Below are 18,762 nucleotides of genomic sequence, written 5' to 3' on the forward strand. Positions count from 1 at the left end.
TTCTCAGGGCAACTAGGGATATAAGAGTGACCTTCCCAGCATCACTCACATCCAAAGAACAAATTTAAAAAATATATAAAACTTCATCTGGTTATACCAATAATTGCTATTTATGAAAAACACATTATTCTCCAATCATGACATTCAATTCTTAATTACTTTATTCTTTCCATAATTGTAGTAAGTTATTTTGAAACCCCCAATTACTCTATTAACAATTCAATTTTATTTTATTTGTACAGCATTTGTATTTATCTTTTCCCAGACCTTAGATGTGGTGCCTGCTCCTCTTCGATGACCGGTGAAGACTTTCACCAAGTAATAGTATTTGGCAAATGGGTCATTATCTGCAAGAACGGTCTTTTTCACCTAAATGCAAAAAATATTTTAAGCAAAGACAATTCAATGACTTCTAAACAGCAATGTTAAGGTGTTGATACAAAATATAAAATGTTCTATTTTTAAGCATTAATTATTTGAAAGGCTCTGCAAAGGTAGATGACGTGATTGTTGTTCCTGACCATGTATCATCATTGAGAAGTAGGACACCAGTTCACCAATGACACACGATCCCCGCACAGCAAGATCTTGATCTTATTAGGTTCTCTGAGAAAATGCCACGTCAGTGAAAAACATACTTAAGGAAGGGGAAAACAGAAACTGTGGAAACATTTAGAAGCTGCCACCAATGCGTAATCATCAGAGGCTTTGTTATCTTTGTTACCTCTAGACTTGACTATTGCAACGCACTCCTGGCTGGCCTCCCACATTTTATCCTACGTAAACTAGAGGTGATCGAAAACTCGACTGCCTGTGTCCTAACTCGCACCAAGTCCCGCTCACCCATCACTCCTGTGCTCGCTGACCTTCGTTGGCTTCTGGTTAAGTAAATTCTCATCCTTATTTTCAAATCTTTCCATGGCCTCGCCCCTCCCTATCTCTGTAATCTTCTCCAGCCCCACAATCCCCCCCGCACCCCCACCGGCCCCAACATGTCTGCGCTTCTCTAATTCTGCCCTCCTAAACATCCCTGATTATATTCGTTCAACCATTGGTGGCCGTGCCTTCTGTTGCCTAGGCCCCAAGCTCTGGAACTACCTGGCTAAACCTCTCCACCTCTCTATCTCTCTTTCCTCCTTCAAGACGCTCCTTAAAACATACTGTTGTTTCTGGAGAAAGAGTCAAACTGAACACTGTGAGCTCAAAGTAAAGTGTGACCTTAGTCATTTATTGCAGGTCTCCAGAGTGCCTCTCCAACCTGTGAAGCCTTCTTAAATACCTGTGCTCCCAAGGGATTATGGGATCCCTTGGGACTCCGGGGAATATGCCCTCTGGTGGCTGTACAGAGTAAATACAAGTCCACATATATAACACATACCTCTTTGACCAAGATTTTGGTCACTTACGCTAATTTCTACATATGCGGCTCGGTGTCAAATTGTTATCATATAATACTCCTGTAAAGCGCCTTGGGTAGTTTCACTACATTAAAGGCACGATATAAATGCAAGTTGTTGTTGTTGTTCAGCACAGCTGCCTTCTCAGTTAATCTATGGTAAGTGGGATTGCAAAGGCACTTTACATTAAACCAGGGGTCAAATAAATTGAATAAGTATGACCTGTCATTTACCTATAAGATACAGTATTGCCCAAATTTAAAATCATCATCATCATCATAGACAGTCCCTCGAACAAAGATGAACCATTTAATGTACATTCCCTTGCCTTGTTAGCCATCCCCATGGGCTGCCCTGACCTGTGTGAGAACACCACCGCAGGTCGGGGCTATAAATAGAGCTGGAGCGCCGGGCCCTGGAACATCGTGGGAGAAGGTGCGGCAAATGAGGGTACAGGGCCCAGAAGAGCCGAGGGCCCAGGGGCAGCACGGACCTGCCCACACTGCGATATGTGTGCGCACTAGGTCTGTGCAGCAGAGCAGGTCTCCAGTCGTCTTGGTTAACCCTTGCCACTGGATAAAGGCCTAGCTCTGTCGAGCCCGTGTGGTGGCTGATGTGCAACGGTCACCACATGTTAAAAAAATCCACACACCGGCATCTTCCACCCTCTCGAAGTACAAAGGAAGAGCACACTATTTTCAGAAATTGGCATCGCACTTTAAAATAATATACTTTGCAAGAGCCATTGACTGTTTAAAAACCTTGTAAGCTGATATTCCCACTCTGTGGTGCAAAATAAATGTTAGGGAAACTTTATAATCTTTCTCTTTTGCATGCTTCACGGTAATTAAACAGTATGCTAGAATATAATTGCGTAAAACATTAATTTGTTTTTTTTATCACATTCTGTTCCATTTTATATTCACTAAAAATATTGATACAATTAATAAATATCTATGTTCAGGCCTATATGAGGTTTAGTATGTAGTAGCATCAGGCTAATCTGCAATGCCAATTTAATAGAAAAATTAATATTTTGCAATCTTCCATATCACGTCACTTTCATCACTTTGAAGCACTATAGCATTTTTAAATCATCTGGATACATGTGGTTTTAATATGGAAAATATTGCAACAAATTCTGTTAAGCATTAATATGCTTTGTTATGTCTGGTTTTCTTTAATTTGTAATTTAAGTAGTTAGTAATAAATTAAATCTCAAAGTTACAACATCTTATGAACAGTTTCCTTACCTTCACTAAATCCTGTCTATCTTTTGCTCGAGCCCAAATGACCACGATGATGTAAATTCCAACAATAGCAGCCAATAATGCGACCACCACGGAGTTGTCTTTGATTCGAGAAAATAACTGTATTGTTTGTGTGATATCCACCTTATTAGGCAAGACCAGGAAAGAGGTAGCAAACAAACTAAAGTGGTTGCAAAGACATTGGGTCCTTTCTAGGTTTGATCTTGGGCCCACCTACCGTGATAAAGATAAAACAAATGTGAATCATTCTTCAATATGAAAGACAAATACTATAGTAGAAATTTCTAGAACCTCCTCAGAGTGGGCTGGAGACTGGCGAGGAATGTCAAATTGAACAATGATCCGAACTAGGTCATTACAAGTTTATTTGCCAAAATCTAAATTTGCCAGAATTCAAAGCAATTCATGTTTGGGTTTCTCCAGAACAGAAATGGTGATTGGTGAACAATGTAATGCTCAATGCTGGTCTGTTTTTCAACAACAACTCACATTTCTATAGCTCTCCTCATATTCAGAGATATATCTTCAAGCTCTTCACAAGACAGAGACGAGAACAGTGGATTCTGAACTGGAATGAAGAAGGGGGTGACTGTACGATAAAGGAGATGGGAAGGCACAGCTGAAGAGAATGGTATTTAGGAGGCTTGTGAAAGGGGGGGGTGGGTGAGTAGAGTTTTGAAAGACAAGGTGTAATGGTTGAAAAAGTGGACATTGATGGGGAAGCAGCGAGCAACTTAATGTCAGCGGCATGTCCAGAATATATGGCTGCAGGACACTGCTGAGTTAAGGTGGAGCAAGGCAATAGCAGATTTTGACAACAAGGATGGTCACCTTGAAGTCAATTCCAGGCATCTTGTGGTGCAGAGCTTGGAACCGCAGAGATGATGGGAACGTAATGCTTTTTGCGGCTGAAGATGCAGGTTGCAGCATTCTGAATGAGTTTTAATTTGTGGAGGGTGGAAATGGAGAGCAACTTGGAGAACTTTAGAAAGGTCAACGGTTGTGGTTATAAAAGTGCGAATTAGGCATTTTTCCTGTCATGATAATTATCTGGTGAATCGCTCTCAATTGCAGTTAAGAAAGATGGTTGGGTTTGTTTATTTTTAAATAAGTACTGTAGGGGTGAAATTGCCCTGCACCCTGATTGGGTACTTCATGCGCCCAGTGTGGAAGTCCCACCCAAGCTGCTGAATTGGGTTTACCACCCCTCAATCTCGTGCGCTCCACTTCCTGTAGGGGCGGGACCAGCGGTGCTAACAGGGCGCAGTCGGGAGCGCAACGCGGATGCTCCATGTGACGCTGATGCGCATCAATGCCTCTCCCCTTCGCTAAAAGGGGAGGGCCATTGCGCACTTTGCAAGGCCTCTTGATGGTCTCCACTGGACCACCAGGGCAACATGGTACCGAGGCTGCAGCCCCGAAACAGAGTGCCAGGCTGCACGATGGCGTCCCGGACCATGCTAGGGGGAGAACCAATAGAGCCAACCTGAGAGTCGGCAAAACGAGCAAGATGGCGGCGCGAGGCATGGCGACTTCCCCTTTAACTTACGTCCCGCGAACGGATGTCAGCTTTGCGACCTGCGAGGCTGGCCCTGGCACTCGCTCGTGCCAGCCTCGTGGGGCGCATGGCAATATCTTCAGCAGGGAGGAAAGATGTCGGCATGTGGCGCTAAGGGATCGCCGCACACGCCGATGATGCAGCGACCCTGGGCGCGGCACTCATCGCTGGGCAATTTCCCGGGAACGGTAGCCCCTCCCGCCCCCTCCACTGGGCAAAAAGAGCTTTGTACCCCATTACCACCCCCCCCAGAGGTGCTAACAGGCGTCGCAAAAAGGGGAAATTTCACCCCCTGTATCATTTATTTTTCCTAACTGGCATCTCGTAGCAGGCATTTGACATTTTGGTAGTTCAATGGGAACTGAGCAATCCCCCAGCAGACGTGTAGCAGGGTACATATTTGATCTTTTGAGAAGGTGTATTTTTTAGTTCTTAGACATAGAAAATAGGTGCAGGAGTAGGCCATTCGGCCCTTCGAGCCTGCACCGCCATTCAATGAGTTCATGGCTGAACATGCAACTTCAGTACCCCATTCCTGCTTTCTCGCCATACCCCTTGATCCCCCTAGTAGTAAGGTCTACATCTAACTCCTTTTTGAATATATTTAGTGAATTTGCCTCAACAACTTTCTGTGGTAGAGAATTCCACAGGTTCACCACTCTCTGGGTGAAGAAGTTTCTCCTCATCACGGTCCTAAATGGCTTCCCCCTTATCCTTAGACTGTGACCCCTGGTTCTGGACTTCCCCAATATTGGGAACATTCTTCCTGCAGCTAACCTGTCTAAACCCGTCAGAATTTTAAACGTTTCTATGAGATCCCCTCTCATTCTTCTGAACTCCAGTGAATACAGGCAAAGTTGATCCACTCTTTCTTGATATGTCAGTCCTGCCATCCTGGTGAACCTTTGCTGCACTCCCTCAATAGCAAGAATGTCCTTCCTCAAGTTAGGAGACCAAAACTGTACACAATACTCCAGGTGTGGCCTCACCAAGGCCCTGTACAACTGTAGTAACACCTCCCTGCCCCTGTACTCAAATCCCCTCGGTATGAAGGCCAACATGCCATTTGCTTTCTTAACCGTCTGCTGTACCTGCATGCCAACCTTCAATGACTGATGTACCATGACACCCAGGTCTCGTTGCACCTCCCCTTTTCCAATCTGTCACCATTCAGATAATAGTCTGTCTCTCTGTTTTTACCACCAAAGTGGATAATCTCACATTTATCCACATTATACTTCATCTGCCATGCATTTGCCCACTCACCTAACCTATCCAAGTCACTCTGCAGCCTCATAGCAACCTCCTCGCAGCTCACACTGCCACCCAACTTAGTGTCATCTGCAAATTTGGAGATACTACACTTAATCCCCTCGTCCAAATCATTAATGTACAATGTAAACAGCTGGGGCCCCAGCACAGAACCTTGCTAGTCACTACCTGCCATTCTGAAAAGTACCCATTTACTCCTACTCTTTGCTTCCTGTCTGACAACCAGTTCTCAATCCACGTCAGCACACTACCCCCAATCCCATGTGCTTTAACTTTGCACATTAATCTCTTGTGTGGGACCTTGTCGAAAACCTTCTGAAAGTCCAAATACACCACATCAACTGGTTCTCCCTTTTCCACTCTACTGGAAACATCCTCAAAAAATTCCAGAAGATTTGTCAAGCATGATTTCCCTTTCACAAATCCATGCTGACTTGGACCTATCATGTCACCTCTTTCCAAATGCGCTGCTGTGACATCCTTAATAATTGATTCCATCATTTTACCCACTACCGATGTCAGGTTGACCGGTCTATAATTCCCCGTTTTCTCTCTCTCTCCTTTTTTAAAAAGTGGGGTTACATTGGCTACCCTCCACTCCATAGGAACTGATCTAGGGTCTATGGAATGTTGGAAAATGACTGTCAATGCATCCGCCACCTTTCCAAGGCCACCTCCTTAAGTACTCTGGGATGCAGACCATCAGGCCCTGGGGATTTATCGGCCTTCAATCCCATCAATTTCGCCAACACAATTTCCCGACTAATAAGGATTTCCCTCAGTTTCTCCTTTTTACTAGACCCTCTGACCCCTTTTATATCCGGAAGGTTGTTTGTGTCCTCCTTAGTGAATACCAAACCAAAGTACTTGTTCAATTGGTCCGCCATTTCTTTGTTCCCCGTTATGACTTCCCCTGATTCTGACTGCAGGGGACCTACGTTTGTCTTTACTAACCTTTTTCTCTTTCCATATCTATAGAAGCTTTTGCAGTCCGTTTTAATGTTCCCTGCAAGCTTCCTCTCGTACTCTATTTTCCCTGCCCTAATCAAACCCTTTGTCCTCCTCTGCTCAGTTCTAAATTTCTCCCAGTCCCCTTGTTCGCTGCTATTTCTGGCCAATTTTTGTGCCACTTCCTTGGCTTTAATACTATCCCTGATTTCCCTTGATAGCCACGGTTGAGCCACCTTCCCTTTTTTATTTTTACGCCAGACAGGAATGTACAATTGTTGTAGTTCATCCATGCGGTCTCTAAATGTCTGCCATTGCCCATCCACTGTCAGCCCCTTAAATATCATTCGCCAATCTATCCTAGCCAATTCACGCTTCATACCTTCAAAGTTACCCTTCTTTAAGTTCTGGACCATGATCTCTGAATTAACTGTTTCATTCTCCATCCTAATGTAGAATTCCACCATATTATGGTCACTCTTCCCCAAGGGGCCTCGCACAACGAGATTGCTAATTAATCCTCTCTCATTACACAACACGCAGTCTAAGATGGCCTTCCCCCTAGTTGGTTCCTCAACATATTGGTCTAGAAAACCATCCTTATGCACTCCAGGAAATCCTCCTCCACCGTATTGCTTCCAGTTTGGTTATCCCAATCTATATGCATATTAAAGTCACCCATGATAACTGCTGCACCTTTATTGCATGCACCCCTAATTTCCTGTTTGATACCCTCCCTAACATCACTACTACTGTTTGGAGGTCTGTCCACAACTCCCACTAACGTTTTTTGCCCTTTGGTGTTCTGCAGCTCTACCCATATAGATTCCACATCATCCAAGCTAATGTCCTTCCTAACTATTGCATTAATCTCCTCTTTAACCAGCAATGCTACCTCACCTCCTTTTCCTTTTATTCTATCCTTCCTGAATGTTGAATACCCTTGGATGTTGAGTTCCCAGCCCTGATCATCCTGGAGCCATGTCTCTGTAATCCCAATCACATCATATCTGTTAACATCTATTTGCACAGTTAATTCATCCACCTTATTATGGATACTCCTTGCATTAAGACACAAAGCCTTCAGGCTTGTTTTTTTAACACCCTTTGTCTTTTTAGAATTATGATGTAGTGTGGCCCTTTTTGTTTCTTGCCTTTGTTTACTCGGCCTTCCATTATTGCTTTTTACCTTTCTACCATCTGTTTCTGACTCCATATTACTTTGCCCTGTCTCGCTGCATAGGTTCCCATCCCCCTGCCATATTAGTTTAAACACTCCCGAACTGCATCAGCAAATTTTACCCCCAGGACATCAGTTCCAGTCCTGCCCAAATGCAGACCGTCCCTTTTGTACAGGTCCCACTTCCCCCAGAACTGGTTCCAATGTCCCAGGAATTTGAATCCCTCCCTCTTGCACCACTGCTCAATCCACATATTTATTTTAACTATCCTGCTCCCTCTATTCTGATTAGCATGTGTCACTGGTAGCAATCCAGAGATTACTACCTTTGAGGTCCTACTTTTTAATTTAACTCCTAGCTCCCTAAATTCAGCTTGAAGGACCTCTTCCCACTCCTTACCTATATCGTTGGTAACTACATGTACCACAACAACTGGCTGTTCACCCTCCCTCTCCAGAATGCTCTGCAGCTGCTCCGAGACATCCTTGACCCTTGCACCAGGGAGGCAACATACCATCCTGGAGTCCTGGTTGCGGCTGCAGAAACTCCTATCTATTCCCCTTACAATAGAGTCCCCTATCACTATAGCTCTCCCACTCTTTTTCCCGCCCTTCTGTGCAGCAGAGCCACCCATGGTGCCATGAACCTGGCTGCTGGTGCCTTCCTCTGGTAAGTCATCTCCCCCAACAGTATCCAAAACGGTATATCTGTTTTGGAGGGAGATGACCGCAGGTGTCTCCTGCACTACCTTCCTGCTCTTGCCTTGTCTCTTGGTCACCCATTCACTATCTGTCCTAACCCTTACCTGCGGTGTGACCAACTCACTAAATGTGCTATCCACAACATTCTCAGCATTGCGCATGCTCCAGAGTGAGTCCATCCGCAGCTCCAGTGCCGTCATGCGGTCTGTCAAGAGCTGCAGCTGGACACACTTCCCGCACACATAGTCGTCAGGTATGTTATAAATCTTAGTATGTTATAAATCCTGAATCAACATATTTGCGCAAAAGTTTAATTTTAATTTGCAGTGATTAATTCCTAGGTTTCAAATACTCCTAGTTTGTCAGCTTGTTTTGCTCAATGCATTGCCATTTTTTAGTTACGGTAAAGAGTTGCTTTGTTTATTGCAGGCCTGGTGCTGATGGACGCCGGCTGATTTGCATTAAGGTGTAATCAAATGGTGTGTCAATTTATGATTTTGCTTCTTCCTTATGCATGAATGCTACATGCAGTCCAATAACATTTAACTCCTTAGAATAAGCTATGTTTTTATCTGTTCCAATCTGTTGCATATAATAGAATTAATTGCGGAGAACCATTAGTGCTATTGTCAGTTTTATATAGTATTGAAGCTTCATTCATCTTACCTTACATCCATGTGTTGACCAATAATGCTGTACCTCATCCCAATATACGCAGTTGGTATTGAAGGTACTTATAGTAAAAGTTGTAGGGTAGATCTCTGAAACATTCGGGAGAGGTTTGGCTGCCAAATAGTAAGTGCCATTCCTGCCCATTAACATTTCAGGACTAATAAGCCAACTGTAGACTTCAACTGGAAAGAGACAAATAATGGAAAAATGAATGATTTATTGTTACCAGATAAGATTCCAATATAAAAACTAAACTTGCTAGAGAAGAGAGGGCTTGAATAAAAAGCCACATATACTGAAACTTAAGAGTAGAATCATAGACTCCTACAGCATTGAAGGAGCCCATCGTGCTTGTGTCAACTCTTTGAAAGAGCTATCAAGTTAATCCCACTCCCCTGCTTTTTCCCCATAGCCCTGACAACTTTTCAGTTACAGCTATTTATCCAGTTCCCTTTTGAAAGTTACTATTGAATCTGCTTCAAGTACCTTTTCAGGCAATGCATTCTAGATCATAACAATTCGTTGGGCCGAAAATTACGGCCTCTCTGGGTACGATGTGCGCATACACCCAAAGAGGCCTCGCAAATGCCAGTTCTCAGCACATGATGCACCTACACCAAGAACCGGCTTTTGCGATCTGTCAAAGTGGCTTTTGACAGATCGCATGTATCCGCAGGAGAAGGACATCCGCAGGGCAGAGATTTGGGCTATTTGCCCAGCGAATGTCCTTCAAACTCTTACGCCTGGTAAAAGCAGGCGTATAGCCTACTTTTACCAACTTAAGAATTTTAAAACATAGAAAAATTTAATTTCATCACTAGTTTTTATATTAAAAACTCTGACCATTAAGGTAAGTTTATTTTTAATCCTATTAAAACATATTTAAAAAAATGTATTTGGTAAAACATTTAATTAAATTCAATTTCAATTAATTTTAAATATATGTGGTGTTTTTTTTAATTTATTGTGTAGTGTTTCTGTGTTTTTGGGAGGTATTCTCATCGATAGTAAGGGGAGCTCGCACAAACAGAGCTCCCATTATTATCAATGAGAATACTAGATGTTCATTGGTGTTCCAGGCCCACGTGATCCCAGGTTGCTGGAATGTGTGAGCCCACACACTGCAAATTGAATAGAGGCATCTGACCGTAATCCTATGTTCTTCCGGGACTACCAGGTACTTCCGTAAAAAAATTCCGGTCGGAGGCGTTTTCCCGCAGGAATCCTCTGACCACAATTTCCCCCCAGTTATGATTAATAAAAAAATCTTCTCATCTCTCCCTTGGTTCTTTTGCTAATTTGGGCTAATTTTCTTAAATCTGTGCCCTCTAGTTATCAACCCTTCTGCCAGTGGAAACAGTTTCTCCCTAGCTACTGAAACAAAGCCCTTCCTCATTTTGAACACATCTATTGAATCTCCCTTTAATCGTCTTTGCTCTCCTACAGAGAACAGTCCCAACTTCTCTAGTCTAACTTTGCACAAAGCATTTTTAAATGTTAGCGATGTAGAGCTTGGAACTGGATAAGTCCGTGACAATTTATGCTAAACCTCAAACTTTTTAAAGATCTTTGAGGTCTAAAATTAATTAAGTTCCTGCTGTATTTTCTTTTGAGTCCTCTTGTTTAAAGTTTATATATTCATAAGTACAGTGCACAGAGTTCCTTTTCCCTGTAAGGACTTGTCTTTCTGCTTGTTCACTTTATATGGACATGTTAAACAGTGAAATACACCAATATTCTCTGACCAGTAGGTGGAAGCTGTGCAGAGATTTTATCGTGAACACTTACATTGTCTTCTTTTGAAATTTATAAGATGAACAAAATTGTGGCTTATGATAAATATTTCACTGATTTGTTGGGGGATTGTGAACCCTATAATTTACAGGTATCATTACAAGAACAAGCTACCTGCTCTGTACCACTTACCCCCAGGCGTCTTGCCTCTATCCTGTTCCATGGTTATTCCAAACGCCATGCTCTCACCAACTTATCAGTCCCATGTGCATGTTCAGCTGCCCATTCTTATTGCTTCACACATTGTGCCTTTTGATACTCTTTGCTCAGAACTCCTGCCCCCATCAGAACCTCTAACAGCATCCTGAATGAGCATCAATCTGACCCTTCACCCCACCCTCACCAAGTACAATTTGGCTAGCTTTCCATTGGCAACACCTCAGCCACCTATTCCCAACCCCCTCCCTAATGACCAGCTTTTCTGTCTCTTACATAGGAACATAGAAAATAGGTGCAGGAGTAGGCCATTCGGCCCTTCTAGACTGCACCGCCATTCAATGAGTTCATGGCTGAACATGCAACTTCAGTACCCCATTCCTGCTTTCTCGCCATACCCTTTGATCCCCTTAGTAGTAAGGACTTCATCTCACTCCTTTTTGGATATATTTGGTGAATTGGCCTCAACAACTTTCTGTGGTAGAGAATTCCACAGCTGTACCACTCTCTGGGTGAAGAAGATTCTCCTCATCTCAGTCCTAAATGGCTTACCCCTTATCCTTAGACTGTGACCCCTGGTTCTGGACTTCCCCAACATTGGGAACATTCTTCCTGCATCTAACCTGTCTGAACCCATCAGAATTTTAAATGTTTCTATGAGGTCCCCTCTCATTCTTCTGAACTCCAGTGATACAAGCCCAGTTGATCCAGTCTTTCTTGATAGGTCAGTCCCGCCATCCCGGGAATCAGTCTGGTGAACCTTTGCTGCACTCCCTCAATAGCAAGAATGTCCTTCCTCAAGTTAGGAGACCAAAACTGTACACAATACTCCAGGTATGGCCTCACCAAGGCCCTGTATAACTGTAGCAACACCTCCCTGCCCCTGTACTCAAATGCCCTCGCTATGAAGGCCAACATGCCATTTGCTTTCTTAACCGCCTGCTGTACCTGCATGCCAACCTTCAATGACTGATGTATCATGACACCCAGGTCTCGTTGCACCTCCCCTTTTCCTAATCTGTCACCATTCAGATAATAGTCTGTATCTCTGTTTTTACCACCAAAGTGGATAACCTCATATTTATCCACATTATACTTCATCTGCCATGCATTTGCCCACTCACCTAACCTATCCAAGTCACTCTGCAGCCTCATAGCATCCTCCTCGCAGCTCACACTGCCACCCAACTTAGTGTCATCCGCAAATTTGGAGATACTACATTTAATCCCCTCGTCTAAATCATTAATGTACAGTGTAAACAGCTGGGGCCCCAGCACAGAACCTTGCGGTACCCCACTAGTCACTGCCTGCCATTCTGAAAAGTACCCATTTACTCCTACTCTTTGCTTCCTGTCTGACAACCAGTTCTCAATCCATGTCAGCACACTACCCCCAATCCCATGTGCTTTAACTTTGCCCATTAATCTCTTGTGTGGGACCTTGTCGAAAGCCTTCTGAAAGTCCAAATATACCACATCAACTGGTTCTCCCTTGTCCACTCTACTGGAAACATCCTCAAAAAATTCCAGAAGATTTGTCAAGCGTGATTTCCCTTTCACAAATCCATGCTGACTTGGACCTATCATGTCACCTCTTTCCAAATGCGCTGCTGTGACATCCTTAATAATTGATTCCATCATTTTACCCACTACTGAGGTCAGGCTGACCGGTCTATAATTCCCTGTTTTCTTTCTCCCTCCTTTTTTAAAAAGTGGGGTTACATTGGGTACCCTCCACTCGATAGGAACTGATCCAAAGTCAATAGAATGTTGGAAAATGACTGTCAATACATCCGCTATTTCCAAGGCCACCTCCTTAAGTACTCTGGGATGCAGTCCATCAGGCCTTGGGGATTTATCAGCCTTCAATCCCATCAATTTCCCCAACACAATTTCCCGACTAATAAGGATTTCCCTCTTCTTCCCCAAGGATGAGCTGCATTTCCACCCTAACCAACCCCCATATCATCCAAATGGCAGGGAAATCAACCCAGGCCCTTGCTACACCCTCCTTAGACTGAGCATATTGATTGTTTTTGGTTCATTGTAACTCCACATCGCTGCAAAGAGAAAGCTACCTTGCCTTACTCTAACCCCTCCTCTCCCCAGTGAGCAGAGGGATCGTCTTTTCACACTGCCCCCTGTTCCCTCCACAGAGAATTAAAATAGGCCCTAGAAACTGTTTGCCTCCATTAGTAATCCTACAGATTTCCCCCACCCCCTGTCTTACCATCCCTTTTCCCCCATTCTTCTTCCTCTGTCCTCCTCCTCTCCAACTTTCTCCATCTCCCATCCCTCTCCCCAATACTCAATTCTCCATTCTCGTCCCCCTCCTTATCTCTGTGCCTGCTGACCTTCTTCTCCATCCTTGTCTCTGTTCACTCTTTTCTCAATACCCTTTTCTCCTCCCTCTCCATCTCCCTATCCCCCTACTCTCCCACACCTCTACTTTCTCCTTTCTAGCCAGCAGTATCCTCTCCTCCTCTTTCCTTGGTCCAATTATTTTCCTGCCCGCTAACCCGGCTTGACATGAATATTGCACGTAGTCTTGATTGCCAGTAACTAGATTTGTGAAACTCAATTCCTCAACTTCTCAGCACTATATTCACATTCGTGGGGGCTGAAATTCATCACCTCACCACCGACTGCCGCCCACTGCCGCCGACATTGCTCTTCTTCATCCGCCCAGTGCCACTTTCCATTTGGGCCGGAGCGGGCGGGAGGGGAGCACCGCCGGGAACCGCTCACTGACGTCAGCGGACGGCCGAGTGGCGCATCTGAGCTCCCGCCCACCGAGCTCCCAGATTCCTGCAGGCGGGATTCAGCGGGACTCGGTGGCAGAACGGGGGTGGACCGCTGGCTGGAGGCTAGCCTGTCCCCGACAGTAAGTAGGAAGAACCTGAAAAAAAGGCAAGTGAATATTTTTTTAAAATTTTCAACAGTGACTTACCTGTATGGGGTCCCCTGAAGGTCGTCGGATAGTTTTTTTTATATTTTAGTGTTGATTTTTTTTTTCAGCTCTTCGACCCTCCGTGGGCCCAACTCCATCCTCGGCGGCACTTGGGTGACAAGCGCCTCTGCCGCCGAGAATGAGACCTCCCGCCCGCTGCCACCCAGATTGGCGGCGTAGATCGTTGAATTGCCGCTCGCGACCTTCGAGGGACCTCGGCCATGACTATCCCGTCCAAAGTACCGTCCGGTACCTCGGCAGCCATCGGCGGCACTTTGGGCGGCAAATGGGCGGGCGGAGGCCTTGATGAAAATCGGCCCCCATGGTTTTCATAGTAACAAAATCAAATAGTATAATTTTACCTTCAGTATTGTTCTGTGGAATGAAGCTTGTTTCAAAATCATATAATGTCTCATTGGGTTTGGATCCATAGCTGAGGTACAGTTGCACTGAAGTAGCTGGCTCAGTTTCTACAGAGATTACTAAGGCTGATTCAGTATCTGTTACATGGAACTTCTGGATGACTGGTTTTGTAAAGGTGATATATGTAGTTGGGAAAAACTGGGTTGTGTTAGATCTGGGTAGCATAATCTGAAGAGAAAAGGAAAGTCAACATTGAGTTAGATTTAATTAATGGCAAAATAGTGAAAAATAAAACAATATGTAAACAAGAAAATTACAATATGCCCGTCATCACTTTCTTTACAGGATTAATAAAAATTACCTCAAAGGTGTCTGACAAATTCTCAATTTTTATTTCACTGCGATTTGAAGATAAAGATATATTGGTCATAGATCCACTGACATTACTTTGCTCAAGCCAGATTAAGGGATTTTCTCTAAAATTAACCATCTAAAAGATACAAGTGCAAAAAAGTGTGATTAAAAATCAGAGAGGACTTTGTTATAAGCAGAGTAAGCATTCATATGATATCACCAACATAACTCCTATGACTTATATGTAGTATAAACAGAATAAGTAATAGCAAACCATGGAATATGTTAAATATTTCTATGTGTAGCTCACTTTAAATAATTTATAACTTGTGAACTACCTAATTGGTCTGACGTTTGGAAATATCACATCTCATTGCTGGCCTTGAAATAGTCTCCATTTACTCAAAAGTTATGAGTGATAATTCTGTGATTGTATCACGTGTAAACACAAGATAAAATCACTGACAGTAATTTCTACTCTCAAATCTTTAATGAATTATCCATAAATGATGTGATGTTTCATCAAATTGTGATGGAACGTGTTTCAGTCCTTAGAGTGCAAAAGAATGAAATTACTGTACAACGAGGTACTAGGAAGACACCACAATGCCATTTACATGTACTACTTTCAAGTTAGTATACCGTGTTCGTTGCTCATGATGTGGTCTCCTCTACATTAGGGAGGCCAAAGGCTGATTGGGTGATTGCTTTGCTGAACATTTCTGTTCAGTCCACAAGTGTGACCCTGAGTTTCCAGTCGCCTGTCACTTTAATTCTCTGCCTCACACCCACTCTGACCTCAGCCTCCTATACTGTTCTAATGAAGCTTAACGGAAGCTCGAGGAACAGCATCTCAATCTTGCAATTAGGCACTTTACAGCCTTCTGGACTCAACATTGAGTTCAACAATTTCAGATCATAACCTCTGCTCCCATTTCTTTGGACAGCGGCTACTGGTAATGATTCTGCTGTTGCCATTTTCAGCTCCTCTAGGCCCATCTTTTTTTGTTTCTTTACTTGTCCCATTACCACCCCCTTTGTCTTGCTCCGTCATCCCTTTTGACATTTAATCTCTCCTGCCTTCCACCTTCCTTTTGTTCTTTTCTCCCCTCCCCCGCCCCCCCCACCCCCCTTTCCCTGGCTCTGTACTTGCTTAAAACCTGTTACATCTCTAAACCTTCCTGTTCCAATGAAAGGTCATCAATCTGAAACGTTAACTCTGTTTCTCTCTCCACAGATGCTGCCTGACCTGCTGAGTATTTCCTGTATTTTCTGTTTGTATACCACAATGTGATTTATTCATTCATTTAGTTTACACCATTCATGTTATTACTGTTGTACAAGTCAGCTCACAGTAAAGATTTTCCAAAAAATGCAAGTTCCTATTAAATTGGGACGACCCCCATTAAATTGGGTGGCCAGTCAGCATGATAAAATCTGAAAAGATAGTGAAATCTCTGTGTGTCACTAAATAAACAAAGCCTTGCGAGGCCAACTGACTGCATGGGAGCAAGTGGCAGTGTACGCACGGCGATGACATCATCGCTGACCCCTTATCGCACAGCACCGACCCCTTTACGCCCCGCGGTGGAAATTGCCCCCGCGGGAGCGAGGTCTGTGCGGGGCGATGCCACCGACAACACCTCTGTGCAAAAAGCTGTGGTGGTTGTAGCGCCCCAGCCGCCCTTAAAGGGGAGGTGCTACCACTGCAGCCGCCATCATTTTTGTGTCGGCCGACTCTTCAGTCGGCTCAACAATGGTGGTCGTTGGTTCGGCCGGACCGCCAACAGTCAGGCTGGCGCTCCCTCTTGGGTGCTGGGCCTCTGGCCATGCCAACACCCTCCCTGGTGGCCCAGTGAGCAGCACAAAATGTACTGATAAGATTGCAGCATTCCTCCCCTTTAACAGAAGTGGAGGGATGTTGCCACATGGCTCCATGATGCGGTGTGACAGTGACATGCAGCGCTGAGTTTGCAAACGCCGGGGGAACGCCGGGTTAGCGCAGTCAACATTTATTTGGAACGAAGAGCCCAAATCCGTGCCGGGGCTGGCACATCTCACGCCAGCACAAATAAAATCTCCAGCAGCGAAACGACCGCCCCAAACCTAGCGCGGGGCAATTTTGGCCCAATGTTCTTGACAAAAATGATGAAAACAAGGTAGGAGCACATATATGTGTGATTAAGAGCATCACCAAAGCATTGCAGGAGAGTGTTAGTTGGGGATTCTATAATTAGGAGGATAGACAGCCTATTTTGCAGCCATGGAGTCCTGAATGGTATATTACATAGAAAATAGGTGCAGGAGTAGGCCATTCGGCCCTTCTAGCCTGCACCACCATTCAATGAGTTCATGGCTGAACATGCAACTTCAGTATCCCATTCCTGCTTTCTCGCCATACCCCTTGATCCCCCTAGTAGTAAGGACTACATTTAACTCCTTTTTGAATATATTTAGTGAATTGGCCTCAACAACTTTCTGTGGTAGAGAATTCCACAGGTTCACCACTCTCTGGGTGAAGAAGTTTCTCCTCATCTTGGTCCTAAATGGCTTACCCCTTATCCTTAGACTGTGACCCCTGGTTCTGGACTTCCCCAACATTGGGAACATTCTTCCTGCATCTAACCTGTCTAAACCCGACAGAATTTTAAACGTTTCTATAAGATCCCCTTTCATTCTTCTGAACTCCAGTGAATACAAGCCCAGTTGATCCAGTCTTTCTTGATAGGTCAGTCCCGCCATCCCGGGAATCAGTCTGGTGAACCTTTGCTGCACTCCCTCAATAGCAAGAATGTCCTTCCTCAAGTTAGGAGACCAAAACTGTACACAATACTCCAGGTGTGGCCTCACCAAGGCCCTGTACAACTGTAGTAACACCTCCCTGCCCCTGTACTCAAATGCCCTCGCTATGAAGGCCAACATGCCATTTGCTTTCTTAACCGCCTGCTGTACCTGCATGCCAATCTTCAATGACTGATGTACCATGACACCCAGGTCTCGTTGCACCTCCCCTTTTCCTAATCTGTCACCATTCAGATAATAGTCTGTCTCTCTGTTTTTACCGCCAAAGTGGATAACCTCACATTTATCCACATTATACTTCATCTGCCATGCATCTGCCCACTCACCTAACCTATCCAAGTCACTCTGCAGCCTCATAGCATCCTCCTCGCAGCTCACACTACCACCCAACTTAGTGCCATCCGCAAATTTGGAGATACTACATTTAATCCCCTCATCCAAATCATCAATGTACAACATAAACAGCTGGGGCCCTTGCACAGAACCCTGCGGTGCTCCCAGATGTGAAAATAAAGGACATTACAGCATGAGTGGGAAACTTCTGAAAAAGGAGAGAAACGATCCAGAAGTCATGATGAGATAGGAATGCGTAGGTTTGAGGAATTAGATTCACTAAGGCGAAAGTATCAATGCTAGTAATCACGGGATTACTCCTGGTGGTGGTTGTTTCCGTATCTTTGCACTCTTCCCTTGGGGAAGAGTGTGAAGAAGTGGAAAGATTCACAGGCTAGTTAACAGACTGCCAGGCCACGATATGAACATTCCTTCCAAGGCAGGGATTGGTGCTGGGGCCATTACTGTTTTCAGTGTATGTAAAGGAATTGAATCTAGGGACAGAAACAAAGCTGCCCTAGTTTGTAGCCAGCACCAAATTAGCTCCGCTGGGCAGGCCACATCACCACTTACATGTCAGACACGAGACTCCCAAAGCAAGCGCTCTACTCGGAACTCCTTCATGGCAAACAAGCCAAAGGTGGGCAGAGGAAACGTTACAGGGACACCCTCAAAGCCTCTCTGAAAAAGTGCAACATTCCCACTGACACCTGGGAGTCCCTGGCCAAAGATCGTCCTAAGTGGAGGAAGTCCATCCAGGAGGGCGCTGAGCACCTCGAGTCTCATCGGCGAGAGCATGCAGAAATCAGGTGCAGGCAGCGGAAAGTGCGTCCGGCAAACCTATCCCACACACCCTTTCCTTCAACGACTATCTGTCCCACCTGTGACAGGGACTGTGACTCTCATATTGGACTGTTCAGCCACCTAAGGACTCATTTTAAGAGTGGAAGCAAGTCTTTCTCGATTCCAAGGGACTGCCTATGATGATGATGAGGATGCAGGGCATCAGT

At 44.5% G+C, this 18,762-nt stretch overlaps 1 protein-coding gene across 1 annotated transcript in view; it reads right to left on the reverse strand.

Moving 5' to 3' along the window:
• Positions 1 to 18,762, reverse strand: part of LOC139278208 (polycystin-1-like protein 2) — a 136,067-nt gene that overhangs the window by 79,042 nt on the left and 38,263 nt on the right. Inside the window, exons 10-14 of the mRNA XM_070896856.1 lie at positions 14,625 to 14,753; positions 14,263 to 14,491; positions 8,995 to 9,182; positions 2,651 to 2,881; positions 268 to 369 (exon numbers count right to left, since the gene is read on the reverse strand). Of these exons, the coding sequence (XP_070752957.1) occupies positions 268 to 369; positions 2,651 to 2,881; positions 8,995 to 9,182; positions 14,263 to 14,491; positions 14,625 to 14,753 (879 nt within the window). The remainder of the gene's footprint in view (positions 1 to 267; positions 370 to 2,650; positions 2,882 to 8,994; positions 9,183 to 14,262; positions 14,492 to 14,624; positions 14,754 to 18,762) is intronic.

Source organism: Pristiophorus japonicus, chromosome 13 (assembly GCF_044704955.1).
Source record: "Pristiophorus japonicus isolate sPriJap1 chromosome 13, sPriJap1.hap1, whole genome shotgun sequence".
Classification (NCBI taxonomy): domain Eukaryota; kingdom Metazoa; phylum Chordata; class Chondrichthyes; family Pristiophoridae; genus Pristiophorus; species Pristiophorus japonicus.